The sequence below is a fragment of the Tiliqua scincoides genome, chromosome 1 (assembly GCF_035046505.1).
Source record: "Tiliqua scincoides isolate rTilSci1 chromosome 1, rTilSci1.hap2, whole genome shotgun sequence".
Classification (NCBI taxonomy): Eukaryota; Metazoa; Chordata; class Lepidosauria; order Squamata; family Scincidae; genus Tiliqua; species Tiliqua scincoides.
Window position 1 is genome coordinate 124,466,319 of NC_089821.1, and position 24,382 is coordinate 124,490,700.

The window sequence follows — 24,382 nt, forward strand, 5'->3', positions numbered from 1 at the left end:
ATTTATTTATGTAAATTTATTCAAATTTGAAATGTGAATTCTTTTTTTTCCTGGTCCCCGACACAGTGTCAGAGAGATGATTTGGCCATCCTGCCAAAATGTTTGCCCACTCCTGGTCTAGTGCGTACCACCAGACACTACCTCAGGTACTGCTGGTGCTACAAGAACCACTTGTTGAGAAATGCTGTTCTACTTCATATAAAAGACTTTAGTGGAGAGAACATAATCAATTGGAATGTTCCTGAATACGTTAATGTACAAAGAACTATTTAAAAAACACTATCACCAAAAACTTAACTTTGGGCCCAGTCCCATCCAACTTTCCAGTGCAGCCATGCCAACTGGGTGTGCACTGCATTCTGAAGGGGGGGCCATCACGGAGGCCTCCTCAAGGTAAGGGAACATTTGTTCCCTTACTTCGAGGCTGCGTTGCGGCTTCATCAGCACTGGAAAATTGGATAGGATTGGGCCCTTTGTTTGATGCATTTTTCTCAATGCCTCAGTGAAGAATTAGATAGCTGTGAAATGTTATGGATTCCAAACTGGCTGTCAGAGGAGAGCTGTAGGAAACCTAGTACTTGAAAATGATTGAGTGTATTTATAACTGTCGTCTTGCTTCAGCTCATTTTAACAACTCTATTTTGGTGCTGATTGTGTACCCACGCACTCAAATGATAACCCAGCGGATTGGTGGAAAGAACTAATGTGTAAAGTAACTCCCTTTTAATAAACTAATAAATCTCAGGAAATGCATGGAACACTTGAGCACCTGAATTTGTGTGCTATGTTTTTTAGCACTGTGTTTATTTTGGTAATCCAATTACTTAGCTATATGTTTATTTAGGAGTATAGTTAGACTGAGAACAGTTTGTTCTCAAAATGCTCCAATTGTCATTTTAAAAAAAAACAACTTTTTCTTCTGTTGTTGATTTTGTAGGGAAGCAAAACACACCAAATTCTGCTGTATTGATTTGCTTGTGATCAAGGGTTATATTCGTTTGAAACAGGTGTGTGTTGGGGGGAAAAAAGCCGTAATAAAACTGTTAGTTACAGACTGAAACCAAGAACATTCTGGTGAAAGATATGAGCAGGTGCACAGAATATTTGTTGTTACACAAGCACATTATATAAATTGAGATAATTGCCATATTCCAATTAATTCTGTTGCTCCATTGGAAGTGGGAAGTGAAGTTAGTAATTTGGTATTGAAAAAGCAACTTGGCAAAAGCAAGTTTAGCAGACAGGTGCACTTGTCTGTTTGTGTGTTTGTGGTGTGGTCCTTGGGCAGATTGATATGGCTGTGCCTGGATGGTTTCCAAGAAGCCAGTGTTACGGTGGTATTCAGACACAAGGGATGAATTAACTAAGAAGCAACATGTGCTTATGATGGACCCAGGCCCCTTTTGTATTTTGACTGCTGCTGTAGCTTACTGATCGGAAATCACTTTCATCTGTGATTTCTCCATAATATTTGGCAATTTACTTATTGCAAGGGAAAAGTGTTCATGTTCTTGTGGAAAACTGAAAAATATGTTATAGCCTGAGTAGAATATCTGTATGTAGAAGATGGACTAGAGCATAAATCAGGTGTAGGGTTTCTGTCATTTTTAAAATTTTAGGTTCCTATTTAAATCTTCTTAAAAAATGAATGGCAAGTAAGATATCTGACAAATGTTCCATGTATTACACTATAATTTGGGTCAGTCAAATGTGGTACATGCAAAATATCATGATTTGCCACAAAATGGGTCATTTTCAGGTACAAAATGAAATCCTCCTTGATCCATGAAATCCCTCTGAAATACCTTTTCCAAAACCTTTTTCCCATTCCCTCTAAGATGCAGCTGAATTGTATCCTCTGGAGCATCTTGAGTGTGCCCTGAGGTTGTGAGACCAGGAAGTGTCTTACATGCAGCAGCAGCAGAGAAGCAACAACAGGTCTTGATCTCCTGTTTGCAGCCTTGTTGTTTGTCATCTTTGTTGTTGGTACCCTACTGGTTCTTTGTAGCCTTTCCTTGTTTGCACTTTGCCTGTTTGCAAATTGTTGCTTTCACCAGTTGCTTTCAGCAAGTTTTATTTAGGAATAACATGAAAAAAATGAAACAGTTTTCACCGAACTCTAACTATAACTTTATGCTGTGTTCTCTGAACCGAGATCCAAAGATGTGTAAGAGCTCTTTGGGGCTCTCTAACTTTCCATGCCTCACATCACCAACAACCCTTGAAATGGAAGGGACCTTGAAAATTTGGCAGATGGCAGGAGTATCGGACCTGCTTTTGAAAGGAAGAAGATACTGGCCATCCCCAAGCCCTTAGCTGTGGCCTGAAATACTTTTGGATCCTGGTCCTTGCCTTGAGATATGTTACTGTTGGATAATATACCTTAATTTATCTCCCTGAAGAGAAGGATCACTGTTAGAATGTTGACAGTCAGTACACGTGACTTTGAGGTTCATGTGACCCAAAAAATGAAGTTTGTTGAACAATTGGGGGGAGGGAACCATTTAGAGTGCAGAAAGACAAGAGGTCTGTATGCTCCTGGGTAGGAATGTGGGAAAACTGAGACATGTGAATGGCCAGCAGTGAAATAATAATGTCGTAAACTCCCTTGGTTGGGATCCTAAATATGCTTACAAAGGAGTAAATCCCACTGAACTCATTGGAACTTATTTCTGAGGGTACATGTTTAGATTGCACATCTTAGTGAGCTAAGGAGGAGAATATGTGGTGGAGGCTAGCTTGATAGAAAAAGAAGATAGGGGCTCCTGAATTTCACAACTGATGATAAATTACCAGACAGATATTTAGCTGTAATTCCTAATACTATTAAATGGATATGTATTTCTGACAACAATACATCAAATTTTGTTTGGATCGTAGAGTATCTGAAGAAGATGGTTTGATATGTTGAGCTGATGAGATGTCTGATGGAGCCACTCTGTAATTTTTTCCCCATTTTCCTATTTTCACTTGATCACCATCTTACCTAATGTTTGTGGATTGTACAGGTTCCCCTGTAACTGTTGTTCTCTACAGTCATGTCTCTGAATTTGTGGTGCAAAAGAATACTGTCTGAGGTTTAAAAATTGGAGTGTCTGGCTTGTTTGCCTGTCTTGAATAATAGGCACTAGAATATAACCACAGGCATAATTACCTTTATTAGAATTTTATTATTCAGTTGTAAGTGGGGTCTCTTAGGCATCAGCAATTGCCAAGTATCATTCATTCTTTTCCAGTAGTATCAGTTTTGTTGTTCTGTTTTTAAGGATTTAAAACCACACGTATGCATATTTAACATGAGTGCATGCAAACAGGAGCACACACACCTTGAAAAGTTAACAAAGCCAAGCTAGTGGGTTTAATAAGAACAAAGGAAGTGGACTGCCAGACAATAATTATTAATGTCAACATCAAGCCACATTTGTATTTTCCAATTAAATGAAATGCATTAACTTTGTCATGTGATTAAATATATTAAATATTTGCTCTTGATACACATTGGAATTGAGGTTTATAGTTCAATAGACCCTGTATCTCTCCCCCCCCCACCAATTGCTTTTTTCCTCAACAGCTTCAATAATATAGTGACTTCTAGATTAAGTGTATTATGTATTTTAGCTTTTCACAAGACTAAACACTGGTTTTTACTGCAACGTGAAAGATTTTGATTAAATGTTTAGAAAAAATTGGCGGAGTTCTAGAAGAGCATAGTTTATTTCAATGAGGCTTCCACAGGAGAAGTGGAATATCTGAAAGTGGAATATGTAATATATCAGGGGTGGCCAAACTTGCTTAGCATAAGAGCCACAAGAAAGATATTTGAGAGCCGCAATATTTAAGAAGCATTTAAATTCTTAAATATATTTACTGACCATGAACACTAAACTTGCATTTTAATCTAGTGAACTGAGTTTAGACATGGTAAATAATTATAAAGCTTGAAAATTTCTTACCTACTTTTTTAATTAATTGTGATGCAAAAAGCAGCTTAGCCAACATATTTGAGAACTGCGCATTATGAATCGAAGAGCTGCATGTGGTTCGCAAGGCACAGTTTGACCACCCATTTAACATATGTTCCTCGTTAAATAGAGTATATTTTACAAGGAATTTTGAACATCTTTTGGAATTAAGAAAAGCATCCAGACCCACATTTCTTGTATATGTGTGTGTCTACACTCACATTCTCTTTGCGTGAAACCTTATTGTTCCTCTCAAGCGTGCAGCTCTGATAGTGGATGGCAGAAGCTGTGAATAGGAATGAAAGTGTTCACCTGCTCAGAATAAGGACAGAAAGTATTGCCTTCACTCTGAATTGGCTTTATGATAACATTACATATCCAAATCTGTTTGGCTATGTAATAGCATTATTACATGAGTGGTTGAGATCATGTAGCAAGACAGAAGAAATTGAAACAGAAGAAAACAATTAAAAAAGGTTCTGAAGAAATATTAAAGATGGGAAATGTTACCTGAACTGGCCACCCACAAAACTGAAAAAGGTGGGTTGGGTGTTTTTGCAACTTCTAGAATCTCCCTTTTTGCCCTAAAGATGTGTACAGGAAAAATATCTGATGCAGGCCTATTGTAGCTTTTAATTTTCATTTTATCTCTCAGTGTTGCAGAACAAATCTTCATGTGTTCCCTGAAATAACCTCTCCTAAAACCTGTTTTTTCTCAGTACATTATAAAGCTGTGTTAATTCATACATTCTTCAACCCAAGTGTGCCCTGATATTTAATCAGTTTGAAGTGCAATCTTGTGCATATTTATTTACAAGCAAATCCTACTGTATTCAGTAAGACTCCCTTTCAGGAACAGGTTGTAGAATTACCGCTTAGTCTTCTGAAACAAGTGGCAGGGAAATGTTGGATGAATGCATTTGTGGGAATCTTTAGACCAGCAATTTTCAGCCTTTTTCATCTCACAGCACACTGACAAGGTGCTAAAATTGTCAAGGCAAACCATCTGTTTTTTGATCATTGACAAGGTACACCATGCTGCTGGTAGGGGGTTCAAATCTCCCAGTTGCCTCACTAATAAATGACCCTCCCCAAAGTTCCGCGGCTCACCTGAGGACCATCTGCGGCACACCGGTGTGCCATGGCTCAGAGGCTGAAAATCGCTGCTTTAGACAATAACTGGGATGTGGTCTCCAGAAGTAGTCAGTTTTATCTTCTGAAGTTGGTCTATGAAATTGACATGGGTTTGCATCCAGACTTGTTCAAATGAAAGGAAGCTCCTTCAAGATCTTACCACTGTCACCTCCTTGCTGCAGCCACATGCCCAACCCCAAGTCACTCTTAAGAGTCAGGGTGGGATGGAGCATGGGAAACTTCAGGTGGAAGATGCATCCCTGCATCCATTCCTCTCTGGGACATACCTGTCATGTTTACTCATCCGTTGTTGCCTTGCCATATGGATTAGTGCAGCAGTTCTCAAACCTTTTACTGCCATGACCCACTTTGTTGACTGTGATAGTCATGTCGTGCCCCAGAATGTCTTGAGGCTTCCAGGTTGCACTCCAGAATGCAACATGACTGCCGCGGCCCAAGAAGTGGGTCACGCACCAGCACTATCTGGAAGCCTTAATGCCCTGCGACCCACCATGAATCAGGTTGTGACCCATAATATGAGAACGACGGGATTAGTCCAGATGTTAATGGTTTGAGGCTTCATTAAGTTATGGTTCTGTTCCACCATTTATGTGCCCACCCTTGTCAAAATATGTTACAATATCCAGCAATGATTCATGGAATGAATGACAATATATTTAGTTTATAGCTTTCTGCTCCTCCCCATCCTTTGCCTTTATAATTCTTTTGCTTGTGCTTACATTGAGATGTTAAATCATTTATATTTTGATGCTTTTCTTGTGCAAATACTCTCTGGTCTATTGTTTTATGCTGATTTTTTTAAAAGATGTACATCTCTAAGTATGTGCCCATTCATTTTTGAACTTATACGTTGATTCCTTCAATAGATGCTTCTTTATTGTATCATCCAACAGAAAGGAGAGCCGTACTGCAACGTTCTTTCCCTTGACACTACAGAGCAACTGACATTTGAGATTCCCCTGAACGACTCTGGTTCAGCTGGGCTTGGTGTGAGTTTAAAAGGGAACAAATCTCGAGAAACCGGGGCAGACCTTGGAATTTTTATCAAATCCATCATTCATGGAGGTGCAGCTTATAAGGTATGGAAACCGACTGTCTCGGTTATCAAAATAACTGTCTAGTTCAGAGGTATCAAATGTGTTTCATACAGTGGACCAAATAGCATTCATGGTACTTGCTGAAGGCTGGAAATGACATAATTAAGCATGAAATGACGTTATTAAACAGGTGATGACCAGAAATAAGCATTTTTTCTCATTTAGAAACTCATTAGCTGCAAACGACATAAGAGAAAATATGCAAATTTTGATTGTATTTTCAAGAAATGAGAGAGCCCAATTATCACACGGGACACCTTTTCAGCAGCCCCAGTTCTGCCAAGGTGTCCCTTTTCAGCTCAGGAGATGAGAGGTGCTCTGCAAAATGATGCTTCAGCAGAAGTGGGTGGCCCATGTGTTGGGACTTTCCCACCACTTTGCAGCTTCTCCCCTCTCCATTTCTCATCTCTCTAGGTCTGCCTCTTCCCCTGTACCTAACCTTCTGAAACCTCAATTCATCTCTTATCCCAGCACTTTGGCGGAAGCAGCGCTGCTAGGAGAGCCCTTCCCTTAGCAGCGTTGCTGAAAGGGTCTGTCAGCAGTGGTGGCTGCTTCCTAAGTTGCCGAGCAATTGGGGAGGGGAAATCAACCTCAGTAGTCTCTCCGCTTCCTTCCTACTTGCCATTTTAAAATTCCCAGATACCTCAATCCCCAATGCTCCATTGGAGTAGGTAATCCAAGAATTTTTAAATGGCACCCTAGGAAGGAGGATAGGCTGCTGCTGCTACTGTTCTACCCCTTATTACTTGATATTGGATGGGGCTGCTTATCCAGTAATGGGTGGAGAATGGTAGCAGTGAATCTGTTGCTGGGGCAAGGTGGGGCACAGCTGGGTTTTGACACGGACCTTTCATTGGTGTGCACAACCAGAGTCCCACCTGTGATTTCAGCCTTGGGCTAAGGGGGGTGGGGGTGGGCGGGCTTAGGAAGGGATGGCACCTAGTTAAGATATGTTGTAAATAGGTACCAAACAGCATAATAGATATTTAGCTTAATCAACCCTCTGGATAACACAGTCTGATGGGTTAGTTTTCTATAAAAGCTTATTAGTATACCAGTTTTCTAGCTGACATGATTCCATCACCTGCCATCAACCAAGAAATGATGTCCCCTTGTGAGCTTCCCCTAAACTTTGACAAATGTGCAAGTTCAAGCCCTGAATTAATGGTTTGGTGAACAATTATAGAGATTTTCTGGAAAATTTTTAATCAGAAACTTGTCACAACACCATAGCTTAGTGGTTCTCAAACTCCCAGGGAGTTCGAGCCCCACTGCAAGTCCTCGTGGGGGAGGCAGCAATGCAATCGCCAGGATCATGTTGCTTTGTAGGGGCTCAGGGGCTTGGCTGGACTTTCCACAGCTTGCTGCAGCCTCCTGGGAGTGCGGCGAGTCCTGCGCCAGCCTCCACAGGGCTCCCCAACATTCGGAGGCTATGAAAATAACAATAGCGACCCACTTCCAGTATTGCAATCGCAAACTGGAAGTGGGTCACGACCATTAGTTTGCATTCTTCCCATGTTGGGGAGCTGTGCAGAGGCTGGCGAGGGGTTTGCCACAACCCTGGGAGGCTGCAGCAGGCTGTGGTGAGTCCAGCCAAGCCCCTGCACTCCTTCAAAGTGGCGCGATCCTGGCAACCACATCGCTGTCTTCCCCCCTCCCCACTCCTTAAGGGGGCAGAGGCCAGGGCTCTCTGGCTGTGGCTTTGCGATGCCCCAGTCTGAAAACCACTGCCATAGCTCCTCAACCCATGGCAGTACCTACCCATGTCACAACAGCCATGCCAAGATGTGAAGAGAACTGACTTGAAAATAGTTGCTGTCTTCTTAAATATTGGGTGAAGTTCTGTATTGGGTGAAAACTCTGTATTTTCATTGTATTCTTTAAAAATGGTTGCAGAGATAACATTTTAAAAGGTATGATGTGTAAATTGTGTCTGTTTTAATTTCTACCTAATTCACTTGTAGAGTGTGAAAGTACCATAGAAAATTACAGTTCTTGAAATTGCTCGCATTTTTAGAACAGCTTCCTTGAGTTTTCATGTTTTAATTAAGGGATTCACACTTTGCTATGTGGCAAACTCAATGCAGTCTTAACTGCTAAGCCAGTAGGGCACCTCTATAATAACATAACTGCATTCTTTCTTCGCTGCGTTGCCTTGATCCTAGGGCAGCACAGCTGGACCCATAAACCATCACAAAAACAATGAGGAAATTGACTTTCATGTACATAGGAATACAAATTCACCAAGCCTAAGATTTGGAAGAAAGTGTTCAGTTTGTCCAAGAAATTAAAAACTACTTGCCCGTATTTGCACTGAACAACTAAAATACTGATAGTATTATGGACAAAAGTGTGTGACTTGACAAGACTTGTATCAGTGCCATAGAACTTACTTTCGACTAAACATATAAATGAAGGAAGAGCTTCTCAGTTTTCCCCCATCATGTTTAAATGTGAATAATGTGCTTTTCTATGCTGTTTTTAATTTATAAGAGTCAAATGGGTGTAAACATTTGAAAATGTGCAAATCCCACCTTAACTTACTTAATAGTACTTTTGCTGTTCCTGAGTGAACATAATGAGTATTTAAGTTTTCTGTTTCTAATTTCCCCAAATTACTAATACTTTTTTTCCTGGCAAAACACCTTTTCCTCAACCATAAACAGTTATCTCCTGTCAGTTCTCTGAGTAAGAAAATCACAGGATGTAATTTATGGAACCTATATTCATTAAGCTGTTGAAATATTAATATCCAGTGTTTAGTTGCCTTTATTTCCCTTTACAAAGCAGAAGAAGCTTTAGTATGTAAATGAACAGAAAACTGCAGTGTATTAGGGCGCAATCCTATACAGTGCAGGCCAGCTTACCGCCAGCGCACGCTATCGCAAACGTGCTACAAGGCAGTGCCAGTTCAGTACAGTGCTAGCTCAGCGCTGGTGGACAGCCACTGCTCCACTACTCCGTGGTTGTGCGGGCTGCTGGGTGGTGGAGAGGTGGGTGGAGGAAGGTGGGGAGGAGGCGTGCTGGGGGAGGGAGGTGGAACAGGACTTGAGCTTCCCTGTTGGTCACTGGTCCAACACGGAGGCTCTTGATTCTATGCCGATCCTTCGGTCGTCATAGAATTGAGTGGCCCCATTGCAGGGCTGCTTGCCTTACCTGGAGATAAAAGTCCCCTTCTCCTGAGGAGCCTCTGGCGCTGCCCTGGTTGTGCTTAGGATGCAGCGGCAGCCATTTTTGATACCGCTGCAGCCCCGCACGCTGGGCAGCTCAGAATTGGGTGGCACCATATCTAAATTTATTTGTTGTCATAATGTTTCCATTGAGGTGTTGGTTATTTTGTTCCAGCTGTTAGTTAGACAAGAGGGGATATTTATAACTGATTTGTAAAAACAAAAGTCTATCACTGCTAATAGTCATAATGACTGTATACCACCTCTAGGTATGTGTCTGAATGCTGTGGGCAATAGCCGGAGAAGACTCCTTCTACATGACCCTCTTCTGGGCTTTTCAGAGGCCTTTGATTGGGACTGTGGGAAAAAGATGCCAGGCTAGATGGGCCTTTAGTCTGATCTAATAGGAACATTGTTCTCTCCAAGATGCATGGCCAAGTGGCTATGCACCTTCCTGCTGAGTTCTGCAAAGCATGGAGCTCAGTGCGTGTGTATAATACACGCAGAGAGATAAAAACCACGCCGCATATACTCGTGTGTAAATTGAAAAATTTATGCCCAGAATAATCCTTGGAAACTTGGGTTGACTTATACCTGGGTCAATACAGTGAATGGGGCGGGAGCTGCTGGGAAGCTTAGTTGCTGTCTGGTGAAGTGGGGGGTGGGACTGAAGCAGGACACAGGGTGGAGGAAAAAGGAGAATTTTTACTAGTTATTATGGTATTCAGAGGCAGCCATTTTAGCTTCTTCTTCAAACAGGAAGGTGCTCTTTGAAATTGTAATTGTATGAGGGTTGCTGCTATGCAGCACTTACTCCACACAAAGCCTCCTCACCATTCCCATAAGCAGGCTACAATTCAGTGCACCATTACTTAAGAATAACACCCAAGGAAAGCAATGGGCCTGCTTCTGAGTAAATCAGGTTGCAATTATGTGTAACTGTACTTGCTCATGCTCAGTCTTCATCGCTTTTCTCTCTGCTATGACTTGAATTGCACACTCCCAGTTATGTGCTTTATGTTGCATGTTATATGTAGACCTTAAGGAAGGATTTGATTAATGGTTCTACTGGTATGCTGTTTACAGTGCACTTACTTTGATAGTGTTTACAGAAAGGCTGTGAAGACCAGAATTTTAAAAGTTAATGAATCAAAATGCATCTTATGAACATGTACTATATTTTTAATAAATTAGAGATTGTACAGTTCTTAAATAACATTTACTGGTAGGTAATTTTTCAGGATCTGTTCTAGGTTAAAATCAGGAAAAATTATAGTTAGGCAGCCCCCTAAGTTTAACCCCCGACTTATCTGAGGGTCATAGAACATTTCATGATTTTTTTTGCTCAAAACACGCTCCTTGACTTATCTGTGAGATCGACTTATAGGCAGGTATCTGCGGTGCGCTGAATTTGAGAACTGGTTCTGCTATGAAACTATAGTTTATCTTTGTAGATTAGTATTTTTGAACTCATAACCCTAGAGCTCCAGTATGATGTAATGGGTAGGTTACTGCAGTCAAATGATAGAGACCTGGGTTCAAATCACTTCTCAGCTATGAAGCGCAGCAGTTTGGCCATTGTCACATAGTTTTTCAAGCATTACAGACATAGCTTTGGAAACAACTAATAACTTTATACATAGCATTTTGGTGGTGAGGAGTAAAGCATTTTCTTACTTAGTTGAAGAGTAAGGCATGAGAAAAGTGATCCCAAATCCAGAGAGGTTCTACTGTTGCACAGGCTCTTTCTCAGAACCTTTTCATGTTCATCCACTGCTTATACACTACAGCCTTTATTTTTTCTTATTGTTGTTGATAGTGTAATGCAACAATGCAACCTGAGATGTTGCACTGCACAAAGACTTCTCCTAGCTCTAGTACAAGAGTTCATGGACACATCAGTAGTATATTCTCTCCTTCTGTTCACTTTTTTTTTTGTCCAACTCAGATGTCCAGCTACACCTCTGAAGTAGCTCAATGTGAAATAGTTTTTGATCTATTGAAGTGGGGTTTGTTGTAGCATTAGGTTCTGCAGTGAATCCAAAAATGTCAGCCAGGTACAAGTATCATTCAAGGATGTATATTATTGTCTGTAGGTTCATATTACATGCTCAGCTGTACATATCTATTTAATAGTGCTTATTGCCATCAGGATTGGTTATTGGCCTTTTTTAGATTTCATGCTCACTTCTTTTTCCCTTCTGCTATTGAATCTTATCCATTTGTTCCTTAAGTAAATTCTACTTGTGTCCAGAGCTATAAGTATTATTGTCTTAAATATATACACTGAATTTAAGAGCTGGTTCTGCTGTGAAAATATAACACATAAAATCATTATTTTTATAAGAGTGGTGTCTCTACAGATAGCTTGTGATAACTGAGAGAAGGGAATCTGGATGAGAAACTGATCTAATAAATGAGTTTCAGAAATGCCTTGGGAAAGCAGGAAAAGAAGAAAGAGGTTATAATTCTAAAACAAATTCAGTTTTCCTCCCACTGTAATACTGAACTGGAAACACTGTTCTGGGTTATAAAGGAGAATTGACTACTCTATAAAATGACTGTACAGATTCTTTACAGTTGCTAGAAATGACTTATTTGGTACTGGAAATCTAAGTGTAGTCTGGTGAAGGAGATGTGGTCTCAGAAATGCTGATGTCAGGTGACCTTCTTGAAATAGTAAGGCCATGGATTTTTAATTGTATTGGGAATTAAGGCTTTTGATTAAGTGCGTCCTCTATGGCACAGTTTGGCCCCTATCTGCGGCCTGCATAGTCTCTTGCTGGTGTGTGCGCGCACACATTGAAGAGCTAGATCTTCACTGTATAGACTGCATTTGCTCTGAGACTTTGGATGGTCCAGTGTGGATTCTGTAGGAGCACTTAATCAACAGGGCTCTGTGCAGAACTAACAATATAAATCATACAGTGGACAGCTGCTAAATCTAAACTGACTCCAAACTGGAATTCATAGTATTTGTTATCACTGCATTTTAGATTGGAAGATCATACATTTTTAATGAATAATAATTGTTTTATAGTCATTAATAATCATTTTATAGTCATTAATAATCATTATCTAGTGTGGCCTTTTCAGCCACACTAGACGCTATTCCAGAACCACCTTTTAGAGCGCGATACCGTAGTCTTTCGAGACTGAAGGTTGCCAACATAGTAGTATAAAATACTGTGTACATATGAAGAAATTCAAACTCTTACCTTCAAGCCCAATAAGGGCCAGTGGAATTTTTAAAAACCTGAGGTTGCTCAGCTATATATCTAGCTATTTTTTTTAAAATCCTAGCATTGCTATATATACTTCAGTCATGGAACACCATGAGTGCATCTCTAAACCTTGGAGCATCTGGAAGTCTACACAATATAGATCGGACCTTTCCTGCCCCAGATTTATAGGACAAAAAATCTAACCTGGATTTAAACAGTTCTTTCATGCGTTTGAATATACTTTTTTAAATATCCTTAACGAAGCAGCTGTAGCTAAGCTTTAATGAAAGATTTGAGATCTACACAACAATATAATGAAAGAATTCTTTAAAGTCTTCATTAAAGCTCCTAGCAATAAAATCTTCACTCTTTTCTCTGAGCATTGGAATGAATGATTCCTTTCATTTTTTTTTTTTTGGTGAGGATTTTATAAGAGCACAAAAAGCTCCAAGTAACCTGACTAATACCTGGCTATACTCTTCCTTAAAATATATAAATCCTGTTTGTTCCCCCCCCCCAAAAAAAGAAAAAGAAAAACACCGCCCATGCCCCATTGGGTATTCTTTCTTTGGTTTTGACATCAGAAACGTCCTTATTATGTGTGTTAGGATTAATTTATTCTACCACTTCTAATTCTTACTGCATTACATGAAAGAATAAGAAGGTAAAACGACAGGGCTAAAAAACCCTCATAAAAATTCAAATAAAGATTGAAATCATATTGTGAAGCATAATGGAAATGAAATCAAAGTGACTCTCCATATCTTTAGATGTGCCTATATACACGGATGTATATACCATATGTGGGGGGGACCCATATCCAGGAATTCAGTAGCTGCAGTTTCAGTTATCCATGGTTCCACAGCTGCTTCTACCCATGCACCCTGCAGAAAAGAGGCCGGAGGATCTTCCCAGCCCCATAGAGGCTGTGTGGGTTTGCCCATGGCTTTTGAGGGGCTCGAAATAGTTGTTTTAAACAACAACAAAAGCCACTGTGGGCTTCTCCTGCCTTCATAATGCCTTTTAAAGGCATAAAAATGTCACTTCCCCTTTTGCCCAAAAATCAAAAGTGACTTTTTTGGGCCCAAAAAAACCTTGTGGCTGCCATGGGCAGCTGCAAGCTGCCTCTGTGGGGCTCAGAAGAGCTTCTAGAGGGTCCAGGGTACGCCCACGGGCAGGTGTATCTGCAGTTTCAGGTATTTATGGGGGGTTCTGGAATGGAACCCCACAGATAAGGGGCCCTCCTGTATAATTTTTTAAACTTATTGTCACTTCAGAAGCTACTGCAACTTTTCATGTCCTAATGTTTTTAGAGACATTGTCACATGCTAGAAACTTAAATTTGGCGGCCTATATCTGTGAAAGGTCATGTCACAGTGTTACGTCTTCACAAAGGGATGCTGCTGGAGTTAGTGAAAGTATGAGCTGCTCCCAAACCTCAGGCCATAGAGTAAATTCTTACAAATGTTTGAGTTTTAATAGTAAGCTACCTGGCATGTGTGGTGCGTAGACGATCTTATTGGACCTCTCACCTAGCAGTACTTCTGAACCCAAACTCTGTGGTTATACTAATGCGCCCCATTTCTTTGTTTCACAAGTTTGAATACAAATGGAAAATGATTCTTGTGCATTTGTGGTTTATAAGGGGAAAAAGATATTAGCTAGACTCGGCAGAAATGTAATGAGAATATATTGAATACTTTAAGTGTGGGAGATGTGGATGGACAATCAGAATTGAAAAAAATAAAAATATGTGTGTATTATGGACCACTAAGACATATGAGAGATGTAAGCAGCTCTGACTAGTGCTTATAGAAGACTCTTAATGAGCTTATGATTGAATTAAATTCACTGTAAGCAGGCAAATGGTTTTTCAATGCCGCTTCCTCTTCTGTGAGTCTTTTTTCACTGCAAACCCTTTCAGTTTATATTAGGTTCTTTCAGTTTTACAGCATCAGCATGAATAATGCAAACTAATATATTTCAAAGTTAAGAGAGATGATTTTCTCAATAAGAATTACTACTTTGTTTGTGTTTTTCCCCTTAAAAGAAAAAGTGGGGAAAGTATGCAGTGCAAACACATATGAGTTGGTGGCAAATACTGAATGTTAAAATGAGTAGTAACATGAAGTCCTGTTTTTTCCACACATGGCCCTGCCCTCTTTACTTCCCTTTTCTTCTTTTACAGTTTTAAAGAGTCTTAAGTCCAGTGTGTTAAAAATAAGAATAAAAACTCATGAATAAGTAATACCTCTCATAACATGGTGATCCATTTAGAGAGCTGAGCACTGTGCGAAATGGTACGTAAATATACCATTCATCTAATAGGCAATTAGAAGGCAAGCAAGTGCTGCTTAGGTATGGGCACTTCCATGAGTCAAGCCTAGCCAAGAAAGAGTGATTAACCCGATAACAGTGATGGCAGTAGCTGCAGCAACAGCTGGGCTGAGTCAGGTGGGAGAGCGTGTGGCTTCTTTCTTTCTCTGTCTCTCTCTCCTTCCTATAAGAAGTCTATGGAAGAGAGAAGCCCCACACTGCTTCACGCCTGCGACCAGGTCTTATGGGCATATATCTGCCACTGGCCACTGCTCAGCTTCAGTTGTACAAGGCAACTTACCTCTTCCTTTCCAACCTTTCCATTTGTCATACATATTCATAGCAATTCCTTCAAATGTACTGTTAACAGATTATTGCAGTAGTACTGCTTTAAGTCTTCACAAGTTATATGGAACAATTTGTTGTTCCACAGATTGCTGAGTGGATATTTGCCCTCTGTGCCCCTGAAATACAGCTGTGACTTGACTGCTTCTCTGGACTAATTTGTTCCCCATTAGCCCAATAATATTTGTTAGATTTTACTGTGTTTTGGTTTATGTTTCACTCATTGGTTGGCAACCTTCAGTCTCGAAAGACTATGGTATAAGCCTACAGCACCCGGTATTCCCAGGCGGTCTCCCATCCAAGTACTAACCAGGCCTGACCCTGCTTAGCTTCCGAGATCAGACGAGATCGGGCATGTACAGGGTGTAATGTTAAAATTAATGTTTTAATGTCTTGCTTGATGTTTTCATTTTTACCTGTTGTGATACCTTGTACTTTATTATAAAGTTTTGTAAGCTGCCTTGGGCATTTGCCTTGGTATGGGAAAGGTGGGATATAAATATCTTAAATCAGCACCTTACCAGTATATTCTATTTTTTTTAATGGGCAGGTTTCCTTTTTCTTGCTATTTGTCTCTCAGTATATTTAATACTCTTATTTGTAGGATGGCCGCCTGCGAATAAATGACCAGCTTATTGCAGTAAATGGGGAATCTCTGCTTGGAAAATCAAATCATGAAGCCATGGAGACCTTAAGGCGTTCCATGTCTATGGAAGGAAATATTCGAGGGATGATCCAGCTTGTGGTTCTTAGAAGGCTGGATAGGCAAAATGATGTGGTATGTGAAACGTTTATCTCCAGCTATTTGTTTCTGAGAGCTCTGTATGCCATTCTGTAATAATAGCTGTGTTTGAGAGCCCAAACTCAATTGAATCTGCCATTTGGTGCAGTCCTATTTCTCCTTTGAAAACAGATTGTAATATCATTATACCTAACTTCGTGTCATTCCATTGCATCATGTTTTTCTCTGCAAGAGCAACTTGTCGTACAGTCATTACTTTAACTGAAAGAACAAGTTTGTCATTGTTTACCTGGTGGTACTCATTATTTCATGAACAAGGGGAAAGAGTATCATGGATCAGGTAATGTGGGTTATTCTGTTATGCCAGCCAGTTACCTCATAGTGAGAGGCAAACTAGAAGGTCATAGGTGTATTATGTAATTGTCCTTGCTTACACTGATTCTTTGAGCTCATCCAGCTGCATGCCAACTTGACAAGAGTAATTAGAAAGCCTGTCTTCCCATTCTTGTCTCTTTAAAATTTGAGTTGTTATGAGACACAAAGTAAAAGGCAAACAACTGAACATTTTGAAGTTACCTTAGATTTTTTACAATTCATCAAAAAGCAGCATGTGACTGAAGTCCCATATGTCTTCAGTTGGTTTACTTTTACAGTGACCAAGCCATGTGGCTACACTAGTGTAGCAATCTCTGTTTTACCATAATATTTACCATAATCTTTACATGGAAGAGAAACATGGCCAAATATTGTATTTAGCAAAGTTCACTTTCAAAACCTTTATTTGGTGTAATGCAGCAGGATTTATCTGGCCATTCCTGCAGAAAAATGAGCATACGCTTTAGTATCCCTGAATTAAAAAGAGAGACTGCTTCTCCTTTCTTTGGCATAGGGTTCCCTACAAACTAATGTCCTGGTTTTTAATAGTTGGGTCTGCTGTAACAAGAGCAGTGGCTGTCACATGCCCCCCCCCCCGTTTTTCCAACATTCTCACTTTTCTTTGAATCTCCTGTTGCTTTCATTCTATCCAAAAAGCTGTTTGTTTCCATATGGCTTTGTCATCACTCAGATGTATGAAATGTGAGAGTGCGCGCGCATTTCTAGCATGTGCCTTGTGAGGAATATGTAATGAGCTTTTGATTGAATAAAATTCATTTGAAACAGAAATTAATTTTTATAGGATGTGCTTGCAGTTCAATTGTAATTCTATTTGAGGCTGAATACTATAGCGAAATGGGCCATGACCCATTCTTTTCCTTACCTGAACTACTTCCCCTGTTGCGGCATCCCAGTTTGGTAGAACAGGATATATTTTAAAATCCATTATTTTTTTTATTGTCTGGAACACTAATGGAACCTTTTCATGACAGCTGTTTCACTAACTGAATACTCCAATTAGAGAGTGCAGTGATCAGTTGTCTAGCTATTGATTTTGTTGTTTATCAAAAAATGAGAAAAGCAGATTTTGGAAGCTGTTGATTTAAAGCTGCTGCTTCTGCAAGGGAATGATGAGTCTGCTTATAGAAAGGAGGTACAGGAGTTATTGTGATGCAAAGAAAATAATCTCTCACTTAACATCAAAAAAAACTAAAGAACTTATAACTGACTTCCAGAAAAAGAGGGATGTACACACACCATTATACATAAATGGTGAGGAGGTGGAGAGCGTTGCTAGTTTCAAATTCCTAGGTATTTACATCACAGAGGACCTCTCATGGACTATTAACACCAGCATGTTGATAAAAAAGGCACAAAAGCGGTTATATTTTCTGAGGAAGCTTGGGAGGTTAAATTTGTCACAGCAGCTGCTTGTGTCTTACTATCCTTGCACCATTGAGAGTGTCCTAACCTATGATATCTTGGTATGGTACGGAAATTGCTCTGCAGGGAACAAAAAAGCTCTGCAGAGGATTAAGATCACGCAGCACATCATCAACCTTCATCTACCAGCTTTGGAGGACATCTGTACATCTCACTGTCTGCAGAAGTCACATAGTATTCTGAGAGACCCCTTCCATCCGGCTCATAAGTTCTTTGAACTGTTGCCTTTGGGTAGATGATACAGAACTATTAGAGCACGCACCACATGACTCCTGAACAGTTTTTATCCCACGGCCATAATTACCTTGAATAAGGCAATGTTACCATGCTCCTGGGCATTATGGTCTGTTATACTGTTTTTATGTTATGATTCATGTCGTATAGAATGTGTGGGTGAGTGTGTAGAGTGTGATTGTTGGAATTGTTGTATATATTTATGCTTGTATCTCAAAGGTGCATAAATTTCATTGTGCTGTAGCACAAAGATATTAAAGTTACTACTACTACTACTGTGTCTAATAGGAGCCTGCTACTATGTTTTGAACAGAAGCATATAAGAGAATAAGGTTTAGCATATAAATGCTATTTTGTAGTAAAATTGTGTCCATGGAAGGGTGCAGCAACAGTAGTTGTGCAATTTCTCATCAATAAAAATGTTTCATTGGCAAGGCTCTGAGTTCAAGTTGACAATTACTCCTCACAAGGAAGCTGCTTTAACCATTAACTATAATTATGCTATGCTGTATTTCCAAACTAGACATCATAGGGCCGAATCGATGCCATTTTTTGAATCTGCGCTCCAAATTCCTATAAAACTACCATAATTTTTTTTAAAAAGTTCTTTTGACCCTCAGATTCATAGGCCTGTGTAATTTATAGTGTCTTTTCAGTCAAGTACATCATCTTTCCTTGTGGCTGTTTCCTGTTGCTTCTTCTGCATCTTTTTAGATTGAGAGTTCTTTTGGATCAGGGAATCATTCATTTATTTTGTGAATCTTTTATTTAAAGATTGCTTTGTGAATCTTTTATTGAAAAATAGTTTATAAATATTATTTCTCATGTTGATATGGACAGAAGTCCAGAAACTTAGTTGTGTAGAATATCAAAATCTATAAAGGCAATCAGTTTAAAATGGCCTTCTTTGTAATCAGAGGTATAATCAATACTGATTTTGACTAAATTCAGCCCATTTTCTACTTTTCTGAATTGAGAACCATGAACAAAATCAAATGCATTTACAAAACCACTTTAGCTACATGTTCTAAGTATGTGACATTACATGCAGTGCACAGACATACACATGTGTAAACAAATGACGTGATGAAACAATCTAAATGCTTTAATGATCACTCTAAAAAAGTGTTACGCGTCATTATATTATGAAAGGCAGATCTACTTGCCTTCCATGTGAATTCAAACTTGTGAAACCCTGGGTTGACATGGCTTTGCCAATAGTTTTGAATGAATTCAGTGTGCTTTTAATAATTGTGGATATGGAGGGTTTGTTTTAGGTTTTTTCTAGCAAAACAATTAAAACTCTCTTAAAATTCTGCTTGTTAAATTTTATATTTTTACAAAGCAGCTGTCAGCACAAATTTGAAATTGTGGTTATTGGGAGAGAAGAGGGGGAATAAAACCTGTAAGAGCCAAATACACTGAAATATGGGTAAAGGGTTTGCTGTTTACTTCCAAAGCCACTCTGGTGTGCATTCATTACAGAGCATATGTGGCAGCCACTGAGAGAAGGAAACCAGCTGGCTGTCAAAAAATTACCATTGGCACAGTTCTTCTTGTCTTGACAAGTCTACAAGCTGCCTTCACAGATGGAGTAATAATGGGAAGCTAGTTGTGGTCAGACGAAATGCTATCCTGTATTCTGGTTTTGATGTGTATAAATCTAGGCATGCACTAAATTTTTAGGTTCCAGATACCAATGCTGTTTGGGCTGGAAATATTCCCCCCCCCCTCCAAATTGTGTATTCACCTGTATTTCCCAATTTGGTACCATTATCTCTCCTGGATGCTGGTGCTTAAGTGCTACTTTTTTCCCCTAGTGCTATGCTGCTTCCTTCCTGTTTTGTCCACCTGGAATAGCATAGCGAATGGAATGATGTAACAGTGTTACATAGTCAATCGGATTTGGCTATGTAATAATGTCACTGAAGGCAAGACAGTCAACTAAGAGTGAGTAGAAGATAGGACAGTCTAAACCAATGCTTCCAAACTGGTTGGTTGGGACCCACTGGTGGGTTGCAACCTGTTTTTGGTGGGTCACAAAGGACTGGGTAGAGCCTCAGTGTAAACACAGTTAATGGCAAGATCAGATAACTAATTGCCTCAAGTCCTGAGGCTATTCAAAAATCAGATAGCTGCTAATTGCCCTGCAAAGAGCTCAGTTCCAGGGGTTTGCAAGGAGCTGAACTCCTGCAGTTTGCAAGCATGTGTAAATATAGTGAGATAAATGATTCTTAGTTGATAAAGAATTAAAAAAAAAATAAGAAAATTTTATTGTTTTTATTTTGGGGGGGATAACTGTGAGAAAGGAAGGTGAGCATTCATTAAAGTTCATTGGGCTGCTTCATGATGAGGAATTGATCAAGTTTTTTTTAATAAACAAAATATTACTGATAAGAAAATGAATAAAAATATTATTTCTTTCTAGATCTTTTTTTAAAGTCTCGTAAACCTAGGTGGGTCCCAAGAAGACTGTCATTTTAAAAAGTGTGTCCTGATGCTAAAAAGTTTGGGAACCACTGATTGGAACGCATCAGGAATGCATTTTCTCAGGGAATGTCAAAAGCTCTGATATGTCAGGGCATTTTTGACACTGCTGAAAATGCTCATGTGACACTAGTTTTGGGAGTTGTTAGGGTACAAGAAATGCATTATAAATGCACAAATTGAATGCCACATATAGAAATTACAGGTATTTTTAAGTACTGCTAGAGAGACCTTCACTGATATGCAGGAAAGAAATGTTAAGAAATAACAATGTAGTGCTCCTGCTGTAGTAGTACTGCTGGATAGAACCATTGCAGTTGTGGCCTTTAGTCACTAGTAGAACTGGTACTACTTGAGAGTCAGGAGGACTATTTCTATTTGTGCATCTGGGAAAAGCTATCACTACTTTCTAAGAAGTAAGTACAATGAATCAATAGCATCTGTGTAACATGCCACAGGCTATCATCTGATAGCAATGGGTGAAGTCTTTGAAGATGGACAAAGGTGCAAGGAAGTCCTTCATTGTAATTTGAAGATAAATTACAGCAGAGAGTGGCATTCTAGAATATTATATGTTATGTATATTTATATATATTATATATATTATATGTTATATATATTTATAATGTATGTAATTATCTTTCCTCTTAGGAACGCACAGAGCCTGTTGTATTAATTCCAAAACCGGAGCTTGAAAGGAATATCAATTTTCCTAGGCGTAGTGATGCTGCTGTGCAGTGTTTTGTAACATATTGTCCTCAGGAGAGGTTGAAAGGTGAGTCCTGGGTATCCGATGTTCGTTTTACAGAAAAAAATTTGTGGTGTAGATATGAATTTCCAAAGGGGGTGGGACAACTTGGAAGATAATTAGTGCAAATGCAGACTTGGTCAAACATGAAGATTTCAGGGAAGGTGGAAGAGTTGACTCAGAACCTGTGAATTCGATTCCTGGCAGTTCCAGTCCAAGTGACAGTTTCTAGCTTGCTGCCTCACTCATAAGGTTGGATATAAGATTATGGATGCAAATGATTGTTGGGGTGTGTGTGAGTGTGTGATAGAACTTCAGTGATTCCTGAGTCCTTAAACCTAGGTTCCAGGTTCTTAAATGGTGTCTAATGTTACTTTGTGTATAGAATTTACTCTGACTTTAAATATTTTCAGAGGTGCAGCAAAAACAGGCAAGAGGTTTTTTTTTTGGCATCTTAAAGACTAACCTTTATTTTCTAGCATATGCTTTTGTGGGCTGCATTCTACTTCATCAGATATATGCAGTGAAATTGTCAGTTGACATAAGTGAGTGTAGGTACATGCATAAATAGGTACAGTGGTGTCTCAGCATCAATTCCCAGAACTCCTGTAGATGCTGAAACCCATGAATAATCAAATTCAAAGGGTTCAGCGGAGTACTCCAGAGGTGTTCTGAGGCCTGTGAAGCATCATGCCTCCCCGGACACAGCCTCCAAGGACCTCAGAACACTCAGCTGAGGTGACCACAGCACAGCTCCAGTCGCCTCTGGAAAGTCCAGGTCAGACTGACCGCATGGGTTCAGGACCCGCAGATAATCAAATCTGTGGGTCCTGAATCCATGTATAAGGACACCTGACCATAGATTTAAAAAAAAAGGTAAAGTGCCACAAGAATTGGTTGTTGTTTATTTCAACTATTAATGCTTAGTAAGTACATACAAAGAAAAATCTTCAAATTCTAAGGTGGGGTATAAATCTAATGCTGAAGATGAGATATTTAATATATAGCCTAGTTATATTTGTACAAAGTTTCAAATGCAGAGGTCTGCATTTATTATTTTTATACAATTTTCCCAGTGCTCAGGGTGCTTTATGTAGCAATCAGAACAAGTTATAAAATACTACAAGTAGCAGGTAATATATAATTCTCCAGAGCTTTGAAAAGAGACTTTGGCTGAAAAAATAAGCCAATTCCTTTTTGGAAACTAATGCAGAGAAGTAGCTGCCTTAACCAATTCTAGGAAGAGGTTGCATAGCTTCTGAGTGGGCACCATAAAAGTTCTACAGTGAGCTCTTGCTGTGAGTAAAGATGTCACAGATGCTGAAACTTGCTGACTGAACTTCAGCTGATCCCGGGCCTTATGCAGGGAGAGATAGTCCTTCATATATGATGGGTGCAGGCCATGCAGGGCTTTATTAAAGGTTAAAATCAGTACCGTGTCTTGACTTGGTCTAGAAGCAGACTGGCAACTGGTACGACTGATGTAGGATAGTCTGAAGACAATCACATTTCTTCATTTATAAGATTTTTACCCAGAGCTTTTCCCACAGATTCAGGGCAGCTTACATATGTATTGTAAAAGCAATAAAAAATAATGAATTAAAAAATCAACAGCAAAGCAAAACCAAGATCAGAGGCAAAAAAACACACATGTTAAAACAAGGAAGACAGCTCATAACTATTATTCAAAACTATGTGAAAGCTTGTCAAGAAAAAAGCAGACCTTCAGCTGATGGAAAGAGTAGCAATGAAGGGTCCTGCTTAACATTGGGAGTTCCATGGAACTGAGACCTTCTCATCAGTTGCCAACAACCATACTTCACTAGGCTGTAGCAGCCATAAGAGAGGCAGCCTTTCTATGGAATATAATGACATAGATAGGTTCACATGGAGGGAGGTGGTCCTTGAGATATTTTGGTCTGAAGCAGTAATGGGCTTTAAATGTAAGAACTAGCACCTTGATCCCCTGGCACTGGCCAGTTTTCAGGGTGCACTGGTGGCAGAAGAGATAGGATGGGGCTTCAACATTGGTGATGGGGGTGTGTGCACATTAGCACAAAGGCAAAAAACATGGAGGGGCAGCAGAATTGGTCCACCTCAGGCAGTGCTCAAGCTTTGACCTGCTTTCTTCAGTTGTTTTGTGTAGATATCAAATAGCAAGGGATAGGGCAGAGGTTCCCAATCTGGGGCATCGCGATACCCCAACCAGGGAAACCCTGTCTCTGCACCCTTAAGGGCAAGTGGAGAGCAAAGGCAGCAATGTGATCGCTGTGATTGCTATGATGCTGGGAGTTAAAGGATTTTTTGGTCTTATCTGAGGCATCCTCAGCCTCTGCTGAACTCAGACTCCCCCCCCCCCCCAGAGGTGAGGGAAACAGAGCTCCCCTTACCTCTGGAGGGGTTGTGTCTGGGGGGGCACACTGGGGGAGCAGACCCAATCTGCAGATAAGTGAACCCACTAATACGGGTTTCACCGATATGGCGCTCCTGTATTGTGTTCTGTGATGTGTCTATTTAGGCCAATAGAGGTTCTGATTTTTTAAAGTATTTTGGTTTTGTAGGTTAAACTTATTTGAAATTCTTACATAACACAAGTCTTCAGTTATGTCTTCAGTTTCAGCAGTTAAGAAAATTGTAAAGTACTTAGGATACTTGCTGTTGTTTTTTGTATTATCACTAACATGGTTAGCATGTGTAAAAGGAGCATATTTTCACCCTTTTGAAAATGTAGTGTTTTAAATAGTAGCAGAATAAGAGAATAGGAGAAATCACACCATTAATTTAACTCTTGTAACCATTTTAATGGGTGAAAAACAATATAAATGCAAGAACCTGCATGGCCTGTTTTCCACAAGACTGGCTAGTATTTAACGCAAGCAATGAAAAGATTTGTTTCTGTGTTTTTTCAAGAAAAAAAATGGACAAGCAAAAGTGTTTTAACATTGTAGAAATTCTGTGTATAGTATATGAAATTTAAAATTAATGGACATAATTGGAAAGATTATGGAAATGAGCAGCCAAATTCCTAGTACCATCAAGTTTTTGGAATGGTGCAACCTGTAGTGTACACCAGTCTGTTCCCAA

General features: G+C 39.6%; 1 protein-coding gene and 1 pseudogene across 2 annotated transcripts in view; one reads left to right on the plus strand and one right to left on the minus strand.

Annotated features, from left to right (window-relative positions):
* Nucleotides 1–24,382, plus strand: part of PARD3B (par-3 family cell polarity regulator beta) — a 540,299-nt gene that overhangs the window by 207,542 nt on the left and 308,375 nt on the right. For both annotated transcript variants that reach the window (XM_066623090.1, XM_066623172.1), the window contains 3 exons: nucleotides 6,011–6,196; nucleotides 15,874–16,047; nucleotides 21,202–21,325. In XM_066623090.1, the coding sequence (XP_066479187.1) occupies nucleotides 6,011–6,196; nucleotides 15,874–16,047; nucleotides 21,202–21,325 (484 nt within the window). The remainder of the gene's footprint in view (nucleotides 1–6,010; nucleotides 6,197–15,873; nucleotides 16,048–21,201; nucleotides 21,326–24,382) is intronic.
* LOC136638280 (5S ribosomal RNA) lies at nucleotides 15,531–15,648 on the minus strand (annotated as a pseudogene).